Source organism: Scylla paramamosain, chromosome 35, assembly GCF_035594125.1.
Source record: "Scylla paramamosain isolate STU-SP2022 chromosome 35, ASM3559412v1, whole genome shotgun sequence".
Taxonomy (NCBI): domain Eukaryota; kingdom Metazoa; phylum Arthropoda; class Malacostraca; order Decapoda; family Portunidae; genus Scylla; species Scylla paramamosain.
In genome coordinates this window covers 10841152-10855750 of record NC_087185.1, presented here as the reverse complement: position 1 = coordinate 10855750, position 14599 = coordinate 10841152, and the positions used below count along the sequence as shown (strand labels likewise).

The 14599-nt window shown below is 34.2% G+C and overlaps 1 protein-coding gene across 3 annotated transcripts; it reads left to right on the top strand.

The window, feature by feature from the left end:
- Positions 1–6856: 6856 nt before the first annotated feature.
- On the top strand, positions 6857–14338 carry LOC135090655 (uncharacterized). 3 transcript variants are annotated; one of them, XM_063987609.1, is made up of 3 exons: positions 6857–7242; positions 7437–7554; positions 7868–14338. In XM_063987609.1, exon 3 carries the CDS (start codon positions 7950–7952, stop codon positions 13269–13271), a length of 5322 nt encoding a protein of 1773 aa, XP_063843679.1. In that variant the 5' UTR covers positions 6857–7242; positions 7437–7554; positions 7868–7949; the 3' UTR covers positions 13272–14338. The 3 variants fall into 3 exon arrangements, 1 of the variants encoding a protein (XP_063843679.1); XR_010262071.1 differs by having other exon boundaries at positions 6857–8052; positions 13877–14338; XR_010262070.1 differs by having other exon boundaries at positions 6857–13682; positions 13877–14338.
- Positions 14339–14599: the final 261 nt, after the last annotated feature.

Below are 14599 nucleotides of genomic sequence, written 5' to 3'. Positions count from 1 at the left end.
GTGACTGTGAATACATTATGGCATTTTGGTACCTAATAATAAAAAAAATAAAAAAAAAACACTAAAAATACAAATTATTGGTAATGTTCTGATTTGTCGATATAAAGTGCACTATAAAATTAATGCGTTTTAGTATTTTGCTACCTAAGAAGCTCTAAAACTCTCATAATACACGTTTTTCCTAATATCTTTTCGTTTAACATTACAGTCTTTTGCTTGCATTTTGGCATTTTTCCACGTACTAAGCTCAAAAACAAACAAAAACACGTTTTTGATACTTATACTGTTTCTTCATGTCTTTTTTTTTTTTTTTTTGCAAGCGCTTCAGCGTTTTTGGTACGTAAGTAGCTCAAAAGCATTATAAAGAGACGTTTTGGTAATGTCTTGTTCTCCCATATAGGGTACTTTCCCTCCTTTTTTTTTTATTATTTCGGTGTTTGCACGCACATAAATATATAAAAAAAAAAAAAAAACACGTTTCTGGAAATCTCGCTTCCCTTCTCCATATAGGGTACTTTCCACGGATTATAAAACCTAACAATATGATATACATTCAAAATAACACGTAATGTAATTCTGTTTCTCTCTATAGAGGGTTATTCATACTCATTCATAGCGTTTTGGTACCTATGAAACTAATAAAATACTCATAATACACGTTTTTCGTAATGTTTATCCATTTCCCCATTTAGTGTATTGTGCTTACTTTTTGGCGTTTTTCTACGAAACAAGTTGAAAAAGCACTCAAAATACTTATTTTATTAATGTTATTAATAATATTTTTCATGCGTTTCAAAGTTTTGGTACATAATTTGCTCAAAAACAGTGGAAAAAAACGTTTCTGGTAATGTGTTGTTTTCCCATATAGGGTGCTTTTTTGTTCCTTTTTTTTTCGTTTTGGTATCTAACACACTCATTAACAATCAAAAGAAACTTTTCTTGAAATCTCGTTTTCTTTCACCATATAGGGTGTTTTGTTTGCATTTTGGAGTTTTGGTACCTGATTGTGAAATACACTCAAAATAGATGTTTTTGGAAATATTGTTGTTTTATTTCTTTTTTTTCTATAGAATGCTAATTATTGCCCTTTAGCGGTTTGTTACCTAAAAAGTAAAAAAAAAAAAAAAAAAACTTTCTCGTAATACTTTTTTTTCCCCATTTAACCAAATAGGGTACTTGGAATGTATTTTGACGTTTTTCACGTAACAGCCTCAAAAACAATATAAAAAAAACTTGTTTTTGGTAATGTTATTCTGTTTCTCCATCAAGGGTTTTTTGCATGCGTTTTAGCGTTCTGATACATAAGTTGATCAAAAATACTAAAAAGAGACATTTTTGTTAATGTTTTGTTTTCCATTACAGTGTGATTTCCATGCTCTTCATTGTTTTGGAGCTAGAACACTCATAAACACTCAAAAGACACCTTTCTGGAAAACTCGTTTCCTTTCGCATGCTATGCATGCGTACTTAACAATGAGAAATACACTCCAATTACAAGTTTTTGGTAATATTATTATGTTTCCATGAAGATTTTTTTTTTTTTTTGCATCCGGCTTAGGTTTTTTTGTATGTAATAAGCTCAAAAACACTTGAAAGACCCATTTTCCTTAGTGTTGTTTTTTTGTTCAAATCATGTGATTTCCAAGCTTTATATCGGTTTAGTATCTAAACACTCAAAAGACACGTTTCTGGAAACATCGTGTCATTTCCTCATAAAGGTTACTTTGCATACATTTTTGCGTTTTCTACGTAACAAGCTGATAAACACATAAAATACTTGTTTTTGGGAATTTTATTCTGTTTCTCCATTAAGAGTGTTTTGCAAACGTATTAGCGTTTTGGTACGTAAGAAGCTCAAAAAGATTGAAAACACATGTTTTTGATAATGTTTTTTTATTCCCATATGGTGATCTTTCCATGCTTTTTATCATTCTGGTACCTAGCAGATTCATAAACATTCAAAAGACACGTTTCATTAAATTTAGTTTTGTTTGTTAGTTAGTGGCCTTCCATACATTTTGGCGTTTTGGCACCTAACAATATGAAAAAAACACTCAAAATACACGTTTTTGGTAATGTTGTTATGTTTATCCATACAGAGTGCTATTCATGCGTTTTCACATTTTGCTATCTAAGAAGCTCAAATTTACTCATAATACACGTTTCTCGTAATGTCTTTTCTTTCTTCATATAGAATACTTTGCATATTATGGCGTTTTTCTTCCTAACAAGCTCAAAAACTCTCAAATGATATTTTTTGATGATATTATTCTGTTTATCCATAAAGTGTGTTTTTCATGCATTTTACCTTCTTGGTACGTAAGAAGCTGAAAAAAAAACTCAAAAGACACGTTTTTGGCAAAGTAGTTTTTTTTTTTTATTTCCATGTATATGTGTATATAAACTTGTTAACTACAAAACAGTTAAAAGTATAAAAACTTCCCTATACTGGAAAAGCAAAAACAATATTCCCCCAAAAAACGTATTTTTGGGGGTATTTTTCAGCTACTGACGTACAAAAATGCTACAATGCTTGCAAAAATCCCTTCAAGGAAAAAAACAATTACCTTACCAGAAACTAGTATTTCATTTTATTTCTTAAGCTTGTCACGTACAAAAGCGCCAAAATGCATGCAAAGTACACTATATATGGATACGAATGTACATTACGAGAAACGTGCAGTATGAGTGTTTTCAAATTATTAGGTACCAAAAATATAAAGCGAATGAATAGCACTCTATATGGAGAAACAAAAGCGCTAAAATGCATGCAAAGCATCATATATGGGGGAAAATACGACACTTCTAGAAACGTGTCTTTTCAGTGTTTGTAACGCTAAAGCGAGTGAATAGCACTCTATATGGAGAAACAAAAACGCTAAAATGCATGCAAAGCATCATATATGAGGGAAAATACGACACTTCTAGAAACGTGTTTTTTCACTGTTTGTAAGCGTATTAGGTACCAAAATGCTAAAAAGCAAGGAAAGAACCATACATGGGAAAACAAAACATTACAAAAAAGTCTTTTCATTGTTTTGAGATACTTACATACTAAAACGCAAAGGCGCATGCAAAACACCTTTTATGGAGAAACAGCAAAACGTGTATTTTTATTGTTTTAAGATAATTACGTAAAAAAATTTCAAAATTCATGTAAAGTTCCCAATATGGGGAAACGAAAAGACATTACGAAAACGTATATTCTAAGTGTTTTACACCTTATTAGGTTGAAAAATACGAAAATGCATGAATACCACTCTATATGGAGTAACAGAGCAACATTACTAAAAACGTGTATTTTGTTTGTTTTAACAATGTTATGTACCAAAACGTCGAAATTCATGCAAAGTGCAATCTATGGGACAAACGAAACGAAATTTCCAGAAACGTGAATTTTGAGTGTTTATGAGCGTGTTAGGCACCAAAACTCTAAAAAAATAAAAATGGAAAGCATTCTATATGGGAATACAAAACAAAATTATCAAAAAAAATAGTATTTTTTTTTGTGTTTTTGAGCTACTTTATATCAAAACGCTTGAACAGACGCAAAACACGCTTTATGCAGAAACAAAATAACAATACAAAAAAAACTATATTTTCAGTGTTTTTGAGGTATGTAAGTAGAATAACGCCGAAATGTATGCAAAGTTCCCTATGCCGGGAAACGAAGACATTTCGAGAAACGTGTATTATGAGAGCTTTTGAGCTTTTTAGGTACCAAACACAAAGGCACCTTAATAGTACTCTATATGGAGAAAAAAAAAAAAAAAACAACATGAATGAAAATATATATTTTGAGTGGTTTTCATATTATTAGGTACCACAGCGCAAAAATACATGCAAAGACCTCTAAAAGACGACACAAAACGAAATTACAAGAAACCTATCTTTTGAGAGTGTTTCTACGTGTTAAGCACCAAAACACTAAGAAGTATGAAAAGTGCACTATGTTGGAAATGACCAACAAAGTGACTTTTCACGTGTTTGGAAGTTTTTAAATTTATAATGTACCAAAACGATAAAACATGCAAAACACCCTTCCTGCAGAAACATAAAAACATTACCAGAAACGAGCATTTTGAGCGATTTTTCAGCTTGTTATGTACACAAGCGTCAAAATGCATATAAAGTACCCTATATAAGAAAACGAAAAGACATTAAGAGAAACCAGTATTATTATTTTTTTTTTCGCTTATTAGGTACCGAAACGATAAAACGCACGATTTGCCTTCTGTATGGAGAAAACGTGTATTTTAAGTGTATTTAGCTTTGTTAGGTATCAAAACGCCAAAATGAATGCAAAGCACCCGATATGGGGAAAATAAACGACATTTCCAGAAACATGTCTTTTGAGAGTTTATGAGTGTGTTAGGCACAAAAAGCTCTTAAAAAGCATGGAAAGTATCGTAAATGGGAAAAAAGTTTTCGTACCCAACAAGCTCAAAAAGACTCAAAACACACATTTTTGGTAATGTTCTATTTCACCATAAAGGATGTTTTGCACGCTTTTTAGAAATTTGGTACGTAAGAAGCTCAAAAACATTCAAAAGACACGTTTTCGATGTTATATATATATATATATATATATATATATATATATATATATATATATATATATATATATATATATATATATATATATATATATATATATATATATATATATATATATATATATATATATATATATATATATATATATATATATATATATATATATATATATATATATATATATATATATATATATATATATATATATATATATATATATATATATATATATATATATATATATATATATATATATATATATATATATATATATATATATATATATATATATATTTTTTTTTTTTTTTTTTTTTTTTTTTGTTGGGGTTGGTTTCTAATATGCTCAAAACACTGAAATGACACGTTTCCGGTAATATAATTTCTTTACATCAAATAGTGTGCTGTCTGCATTTTGGCGTTTTGTTAGCTAATGATCGGGAAAACTCTCAAAAAACGCGTTTATAGTAATGTCCTCTTTCTCCATAAAGGGTGTTTTTCATGCGTTTTAGAGTTTTAGTACGTAAGAAACTGAAAAAACACTCAAAAGACAAGTTTTTGTTAATATTGATTGCTTTTCCTATACAGGTTGTCTTGCATACACTTTGGTATTTTTGTATCTAACAAGCTCAAAAACACTCAGCATACAAGTTTTTCGTAATGTTGGTCTGTTTCTTTATGTATGGTGTTCACTATGCTTTTAGGCGTTTTGGTACCTATCATGGGGAAAAAACTCATAAAGTACGCTTTTGGTAATGTTGTTTTGTTTCTGCAAATATAGTATTATTTACGTGTTTTAGACTTTTGGTATCTATGAAGGTGATAAAGACATAATACACCTTTATGTTAATATCGTTTCATTTATCTATATAGGGTAATTTGCATACATTTTGGCGTTTTGTTACCTAACAAGCTAAAAAAATCTCAAAACATACGTTTTTGCTAATATTGTTTCGGACATCGTTTTGGTACGTAAGAAGCTCAAAAACACTCGATTTTGCTAAGGTTATCTCGTTTTCCCATATAGGGTGTTTTCCTTGCTTTTTTTTTTACTGCCTAATATGCTCAAAACACCTAAATGACAAGTTTCTGGTGATGTTTTGCTACTGGTTTTGTTAAAGTTTTTTTTTCCCACATATGGAGTAATATTCACGTGTTTTAGTGTTTTGGTACATAAAAAAAAATTAAAACACTCATAATACACGTTTCTGTTAATATCGTTTCGTTTCCTCAAATAGGGTCCTTTGCATGCAATATGGGTTTATGGGGCAATATGGGATCCTAACAAGTTAAAAGACTGAGATAAGAATTTTTTGCTAAAGTTTCCCATAAATGTTTCTTTGCTCACATTTTAGTGTTTTGTACTCTCAAAAACACTAAAAAGAAACGTTTTTGACAATGTTATTTTCTTTTCTCATATAGAGCTATTTCCATGGTTTTTAGCTTTTTGTTGCCTAATTTGCTCGAAAATTTCCAAATGGCACGTTGCAGGTACTATCTTTTAGTTACTCTAGACAAGGTATTCTACATGCATTCTGTCGTTTTGGTACCTAACTTAAAAACACTTAAAAAAACACGTTTTTTTTTAATGTTCTCTTTCTCAGTAAAGTGCGTTTTCAATCCCTTTTAGAGTTTCGGTACGTACGAAGCTGAAAACACTCAAAAGATATGTTTTTGGTAATATTTTTTTTTCTTCTTCTATAGAGTGCTTTGCATGTACTTTGGCGTTTTGATAACTAACAAACTCAAAAATATTCATAACACATGTTTGTGATCATGTCGTTCTGTTTGTTCACATAGGGTGCTTTATATGTATTTTGGCGTTTTGGACCCTAACATGGGGAAAAACACCCATAATACACGATTTTCGTAATGATGTTCTGTTTCTTCATTTAGGATGCTATTTACGTGTTTTAGCGTTTCGTTATATAAGAAGCTGATAAACAGCATTAATATCTTTTCTTTTCCTCATATCTGAAACTTTGCATGCATTTTGGCGATTAGTTATCTAACAAGCTCAAAAACACTCAAACACAAGTTTTTGTTTAGTTTAGTTATCGTTTTGTTACGTAAGAAGCTCAAAAGCACACAAAGGACACGATTTTGTTGAAGTTGTTTCATTTTCCTACATAGGATATTTTCCATGTTTTTCTTTTTTTTTTAGAGTTTTGGTGCCTAATACCCTAAAAAAAAAAAAAACTAAATGACACGTTTTTGGAAATGTCGTTTCGTTACTTCATATAGGCGCTCTGCATGCATTTTCGCGTTTTACTACTTATTACGCTGATAACTCAAAATACACATTTGTAACATGATTATGCGCATGTTAAGTTAAGTTTATTTTACGTTCGTGCTACCCGTCAGTGGTATGGTTCCAATATTATTTGTTTTATTTCTCTTAATATACTTCTTATTGTATGCTGAACGAGTTTACACCAACTATGTATGTATTTGTCCGTAAATTGTGTATTTGTTATTTGATGTGATAAAAATACTGTATAAGTAGACTACAATGGATTTGTTAAAGAGTATAGTTTATGCGGAGTGGCACACGGTTGTTGTGGAGGCCCGCGCGGCCTGATATAGACACTGACAGACAGGAGAGTGAGACAAGTGGAGACGGTTTGCTAGCTACGGGTCTCCCTCGTAGGACTCGGGAATAAGGTCGCCCCTCCTGTTCTATAGACTGTAAGTGTTATAACCTTTACATGATTATTGTTCAGGGTTATCTTCATAGTAGTTACAATTTGCTTCATGTGCTCAACATTATTTCTGTACCACTTGTTATCAATCATGGGTTATTAGTGCCTATGATTGTGTTTATTAAATTATACTAATCATATGATCAGGGAATGAGATATTGACATGTCTGTGGTTTGTAGGGTTATGAAAGTGAGACGTCAGTGGATTACCTATCAATTATCAAAGCACCAGTGACGTATCCGGCTGTTGGGGATTCCACGCCATAGTATTTTCAACACAACTGACGCTGGCAATGTTGTGAGTGTTATGGTTATTGTGTATTTGTGTGATTTTTGTCATGCTATGATTTACAGTGATATGTATGAGGATTTTCTGAGCTTTATAATGATGTGAGTCACACAGGGTATTTATCCATTGTTTGGGAGGTTTATCATATTGTGAACTGCAGAGATATTTTTGTGATTTCTGTACTTATTATACTATGAGGTACATGGGAACTATTCAAGGTCTGATCATGTTATGTAGTGATTATTTTTGTATTTTTAGTGTTTCTACGCTCATATGATTTTACCATGATTTGGTATCGGGCTGATTTATCCTGGACCCACAGGTTGGAACGCTACAATAAATGTTGCAACACATTGCTCGCCTGTGGATTGCCCTAACGCTACATTCCAACAACAACCACAACCATGCCCAAGACGGAGGACCTTGAGCGCCGACGGAGACTACGAGGGACAGCCCGTGGAAAGCTAACTAGGAAGTGTAACCTACTCTCTGAGCAAGTGAAGCAGGGTAAGCCATCTAGCATTATTGAGGATTATTATGAGGAAGTAAAGGACGCTTTTCGGGAACTCGAGAGACGACACGAGGATGTGATGGACGCATTATGTGAGAGTGATCAAGAGGAGGAGGACTTTAATGGAAAACTTAAGAATGAAGAACAGTATATAGTTCAGGCAGAATTGTTGAAGACAGGTGCTTGTGAGACTTTATTACAGCTATGTAAAAAGGAAAAGGAGACAGCCTTAACAGATAGTGCAACTAAGGTTAAGGTGAAGCCAATAGAACCTCCTAAATTTGAAGGTGACATACGCCAATACCAGACATTTCGCAGCAACTATGATAAAATAATGACTGTCAATTATGGGGAAAATGCCTTTGCCTTAAAACAGTGCTTATCAGGTGAAGCGCTAAGTGTAGTACATGGAGTAGATGATGATTACAAGGAAATGTTCCGTCGTCTTGACCAAAGGTATGCTGATCCAGTTAGATTGACAGATACTGTTATCAACCAACTGCAAGAATTAAAGCCAATTGCTGAAGGCAATACTGGTAAATTTGTAGAAACCGTGGAAGTCATAGAAAAGTGCTGGACTGACATGAGTAAAAATAATTTAGAAGTACAGATGTCCACTGTAATTGTGATAAGCTTAATTGAGAAAATACTTCCACCCCAACAAAAAAGAGAGTGGACTAAGATCTACCAAAATCTGTCAAATAAAGTAAATGCTTTTCCTGAGTTGTTAAAGTATTTGAAGGAAGAAAAGAATGTCCTTGATTATATAGACAAAGATGTTCGTAAGAGGTCACATAATTCCAAGGCTACTGTTCATAGTGTAGAGGTAAAAGAGGATGACAGTCAAATTATGAGAACATTGCAAAAGTTGCAACTTCAACAAGCAGAACATCAGGCTAACATGGAAAGTATAATGCAGAAGTTCACTCAAACACTATCTAGTGGGGGTTCACAGGTTGGACGTCATAGACAAAACTACGGAAACCCCAACTTTTGTTGGTATCACAATTCTGATTCGCACACTATCAGTCGCTGTAACACATTTCATAATTTGGAACCCTCAAACAAGATGGAGGTTTTACGGAAGAACCATGTTTGTTTTCACTGTTTGGCAATGGGACACAGTTCTAAGGATTGTCAGGAAAAACGCAGTTGCTACATGAAGTTAGGAAATGGTAATGTTTGTGGTAAGCCACATCATCCGAGACTTCACTATTTGCTTTATCAAAATGATATTAATATTCACACCAACAAGTCAGATGGTTGTACTTTGCTGATGATTGGTCAAGTTAACTGTAAAGATGACTCATTAGTAACTCTTTTTGATCCCGGCAGTACAAGTAGCTTGGTGACTCATCGCAAAGCACGGGACTTAGGATTATGTGGCACACCATATAACATCACTATGACAACAGTTGGAAATGTAAGTGATACTGTATTCACTAAAATGTATAAAATGCCTCTTGTAGATGAGACAGGTAAACAATATTTAATACAATGTGTAGGAATGGATGAAATCACTTCAGAAGTTAATCCAGTCCCTATGGACATAATTCTTTCTCAGTTAGGAGTTTCTCAGTCAATGCATATTTTCCGTCCTCATGGGAGAGTTGATCTTTTGATTGGTGCTGACAGTTGTGACATCATTCCTACAACTGTTAAAACTGTAGGGAAATTGCAACTCATGAAAGGTCCCTTCGGCTATTGTGTCAGAGGATCGCACCCAGAACTCAAAAATGAATATACAGAGCACTATGTGGCTCAAGTAAACCACATGTCCTTAACATCTAACACTTTTGAAATTCAAGGGGAGATCTGTAGAACTTTTAAGGAGGATATAGATAATTTGTTTGCAATGGATCACCTAGGCACAAATTGTAGACCCAAATGTACCAATTGCATTAACTGTAAAGACTGCAATAGAGAGACGCACATAACTGTAAAGGAAGAAGAAGAAATGAAATTGATTCTCAGTGGACTTGAATATCAGGAGAAAGAGAAGACCTGGACTGTACATTACCCTTGGATTAAAGATCCACATCATTTGCCGAATAATTTTGGGGTAGCACTAATGAAACTTAAAGGTACGGAAAAGCGACTGAAGAAGTTGGGCAGTAGGTCAACAGAAAATTACAAGGTACAAATTGATGACATGTTAAAGAGAGGTGTTGCTAGAAAACTAAATAGGGAGGAGTTAAATTGGTACAAAGGTCCAGTGCACTATTTGTCTCATCATGAGGTGTTGAAACAAAGTTCAGCTTCCACCCCTACTCGCATTGTATTTAATGCTTCTGCCTCATATAATGGTCATGTGCTGAATAATTATTGGGCTAAGGGTCCCAATGTAATGAACAGTCTTTTTGGTCTTTTACTTAGATTCAGAGAAGGTTCCATAGCATTTGTTGGAGATATAGCCAAGATGTTTAATAGCATCAGGTTATCTGAATTTGACAGTCACGTACACAGGTTTCTTTGGCGAGACTTTGAGGATCGGGCCCCAGACCACTATGCCCTCACAGCAGTTCCCTTTGGAGACATTTGTAGTCCGGCTATTGCTATACTTGCTATGAGACAAACAGCTGAGAAATGCAAGGAGGAATTCCCTGAAGCAGCCAACGTAATTGTGCAAGATAGTTACATGGATGATATCATACATAGCATGAATGATACAGAGAAGGCTAGTCAGATCATAAAGGATGTTGAGCTTATTCTGAACCGTGGAAACTTTCACATGAAGGAGTGGATCATAAGTGGGAAGACCCAAGTTGGAAATGATGTGGACTTGTCAGGTATACCAGGAGAAAAGGTTCTGGGATTAGTATGGAACCCTGTAGAAGATGAAATAAGTTTCAAGATGAAAATGAAAAGTACGTGTAAACAGACTTGCAGTGTTGAAGTTAAGAGTAATTCCGATGAACCACAAAATCCACTAACTAAAAGAAAGGCTCTTAGTTACATATCAACAATATTTGATCCCATGGGGTTTGTTACACCAGTGACTTTACGTGGTAAACTGTTGATGAGACAAATCATTGAGTACATTGATGAGAATGGACGGAAATTAGACTGGGATGATCCTTTACCTGAGGAATTTATAGGGAAATGGTACAAATTCTGTCATGATATGCATGAATTGGGAACTATTAAATTGCCTAGATGCATTTGTAATGCTGAATTAGTTGAACCAACCCTGATACTGTTTAATGATGCGAGCACCCTAGCATATTCTGCGTGTGCTTATGCACGTTGGCGTGTTGGGAAAGATAAGTATCAATCAAAGCTACTTGCAGCCAAAAGCAGACTCGCACCAATTAAGACACAGACTATTCCCAGACTGGAGTTGTCCAGTGCAGTTCTTAGTGTTCGCCTCCGCAATACAATAATGAACGAAACTAACATCAGATTTGATCATGTTCACCACTTTACTGACTCTGAGATTGTGCTTTCACAAATAACAAAACACAATATTAAGGCCGGAACTTATGTTGCAAATAGAATTGTAGAAATAAAAGAAAGCTCCTTGAGTAATGAATGGCACTGGATCTCGACTGAAGTAAACATAGCTGACCTAATGACCCGTTCAAGTAAATTTGTTGATATGGGTCCAACGTCATGCTGGCAGTGTGGACCCACTTTCTTAGAATTACCATTTTCTCAATGGCCCATGAAGTCAATCTCTCCAACACCAGAGATAAAGTCCATCATTAACACAGCTGAAGTAAACAACTGGCATATTAATGACTGCAATATGTTTGACATAGACAGATTTAATTCATACCGCAAAATTATAGGAGTCACTGCAAGAGTTTTGAATGCCCTTCATGCGCGTTCTTTCAAGGGAATCCTGGCATCACCAACAGTAGATCAACTTAAACAAGCAGAAATATTATGGATCAAAAGAGCCCAGATTTCTTTAACAGACAACTGGGAAAAAAGGTTCAAGCGGTTAGGTCCATTTTGTAAGGATGGAATAATATATGTAGGATCAAGAATTGCTGCATGGCTGAAGAATAATTACAATAATGAAGCTTTCATTCTACTTCCCACTAAACATAGACTCACAGAGGTGTGCATTAAGGATATTCATGATAAAGACCATGGAGGGATTGAATCTACTCTATGTAAACTACAGGCTAAATTTTGGATTCCTCAAGCTAGAAAGTTAATCAAATCAGTTAAATCTCGCTGCGTGACATGCAGACGTTTAGAAAAACAAGTGATTGGACAAAGCATGGGACCAGTACCAGAAGAAAGGTTGAAACCTTCACCTCTCTTTTACCATTCTGCTCTTGATCTATTTGGCCCATTAATGATTAAGGATACAGTCAAAGGAAGATGTAAAAAAAAGGTGTATGGTGTTGTAGTAAATTGTCTCAGCACAAGAGCATCATATGTTGACTTAGTAGAAGGGTATGATACTGACAGTCTCATCACTACTCTTCGTAGGTTTACAGCCATCAGAGGCTTCCCTCACTCAATGTATTCCGACCATGGTTCACAACTCAAATTGGCAAGTAAAGAAGTTTGTTTCTTGACTCAAGACCAGGAAAAATTATCACAATTTAGCCGAGAAGGCGGTATGGAGTGGAAATTTACAAAATCTGCTGATGCTCCATGGGAGAATGGGTGCTCAGAAGCTATGGTAAAATTGGTGAAGAGAGTTATGACCAGAGTAATAGGTGACAGTACATTGACATTTGGTGAATTACAATCAGCAATGTTTGAGATTGCAAATATGTTGAACGAGAGACCAATAGGTATGAAAAATGGTTCAGACTGTACTAAGGGATCTTATCTTTGTCCAAATGATCTAATACTAGGGCGTGCAAGTGTACACACACCAGAAGGTGTATTTGACAGCAGTACAAACACAAGGACTCGCCAAAGGTTCATCAATGCAATTGTAAAATCCTTCTGGAAGAAATGGATGATGCATTATTTTTCAACATTAATTGTACAACAAAAATGGCATTGTGAGAAAAGAAATCTCCGAGTGGGAGATATTGTTTTGGTGCAGGATAGTAATAATTTGAAAGGGCATTGGAAACTTGCTGAAGTGTGTCAAGTTTTACCGAGTTCTGATGGTAAGGTTAGAGATGTACAAATTAGATACAAGTTACAAAGCGGAAATAGCATGTATAAGGGTCATCAAGATATAAAGGTTAACAGATCTGTCCACAAACTTGTGTTGATACTTCCGATCGAAGAACAATAATTTTAATTCTTTTTCTTGGGGTGGGGAGTGTAACATGATTATGCGCATGTTAAGTTAAGTTTATTTTACGTTCGTGCTACCCGTCAGTGGTATGGTTCCAATATTATTTGTTTTATTTCTCTTAATATACTTCTTATTGTATGCTGAACGAGTTTACACCAACTATGTATGTATTTGTCCGTAAATTGTGTATTTGTTATTTGATGTGATAAAAATACTGTATAAGTAGACTACAATGGATTTGTTAAAGAGTATAGTTTATGCGGAGTGGCACACGGTTGTTGTGGAGGCCCGCGCGGCCTGATATAGACACTGACAGACAGGAGAGTGAGACAAGTGGAGACGGTTTGCTAGCTACGGGTCTCCCTCGTAGGACTCGGGAATAAGGTCGCCCCTCCTGTTCTATAGACTGTAAGTGTTATAACCTTTACATGATTATTGTTCAGGGTTATCTTCATAGTAGTTACAATTTGCTTCATGTGCTCAACATTATTTCTGTACCACTTGTTATCAATCATGGGTTATTAGTGCCTATGATTGTGTTTATTAAATTATACTAATCATATGATCAGGGAATGAGATATTGACATGTCTGTGGTTTGTAGGGTTATGAAAGTGAGACGTCAGTGGATTACCTATCAATTATCAAAGCACCAGTGACGTATCCGGCTGTTGGGGATTCCACGCCATAGTATTTTCAACACAACTGACGCTGGCAATGTTGTGAGTGTTATGGTTATTGTGTATTTGTGTGATTTTTGTCATGCTATGATTTACAGTGATATGTATGAGGATTTTCTGAGCTTTATAATGATGTGAGTCACACAGGGTATTTATCCATTGTTTGGGAGGTTTATCATATTGTGAACTGCAGAGATATTTTTGTGATTTCTGTACTTATTATACTATGAGGTACATGGGAACTATTCAAGGTCTGATCATGTTATGTAGTGATTATTTTTGTATTTTTAGTGTTTCTACGCTCATATGATTTTACCATGATTTGGTATCGGGCTGATTTATCCTGGACCCACAGGTTGGAACGCTACAATAAATGTTGCAACACATTGCTCGCCTGTGGATTGCCCTAACGCTACAACATTATTGGTATTTTTTTCTCCACAAACAGTTTTCCATGCGTTTGACCGTTTTAGTACGTAAGCTGAAAAACACTCGACACATTTTTTTTAATATATATATATATATATATATATATATATATATATATATATATATATATATATATATATATATATATATATATATATATATATATATATATATATATATATATATATATATATATATATATATATATATATATATAT

Bases quoted from the DNA above. Each gene is read 5' to 3' on its own strand.
- LOC135090655 (XM_063987609.1), top strand. From the start codon at position 7,950: ATGCCCAAGACGGAGGACCTTGAGCGCCGACGGAGACTACGAGGGACA.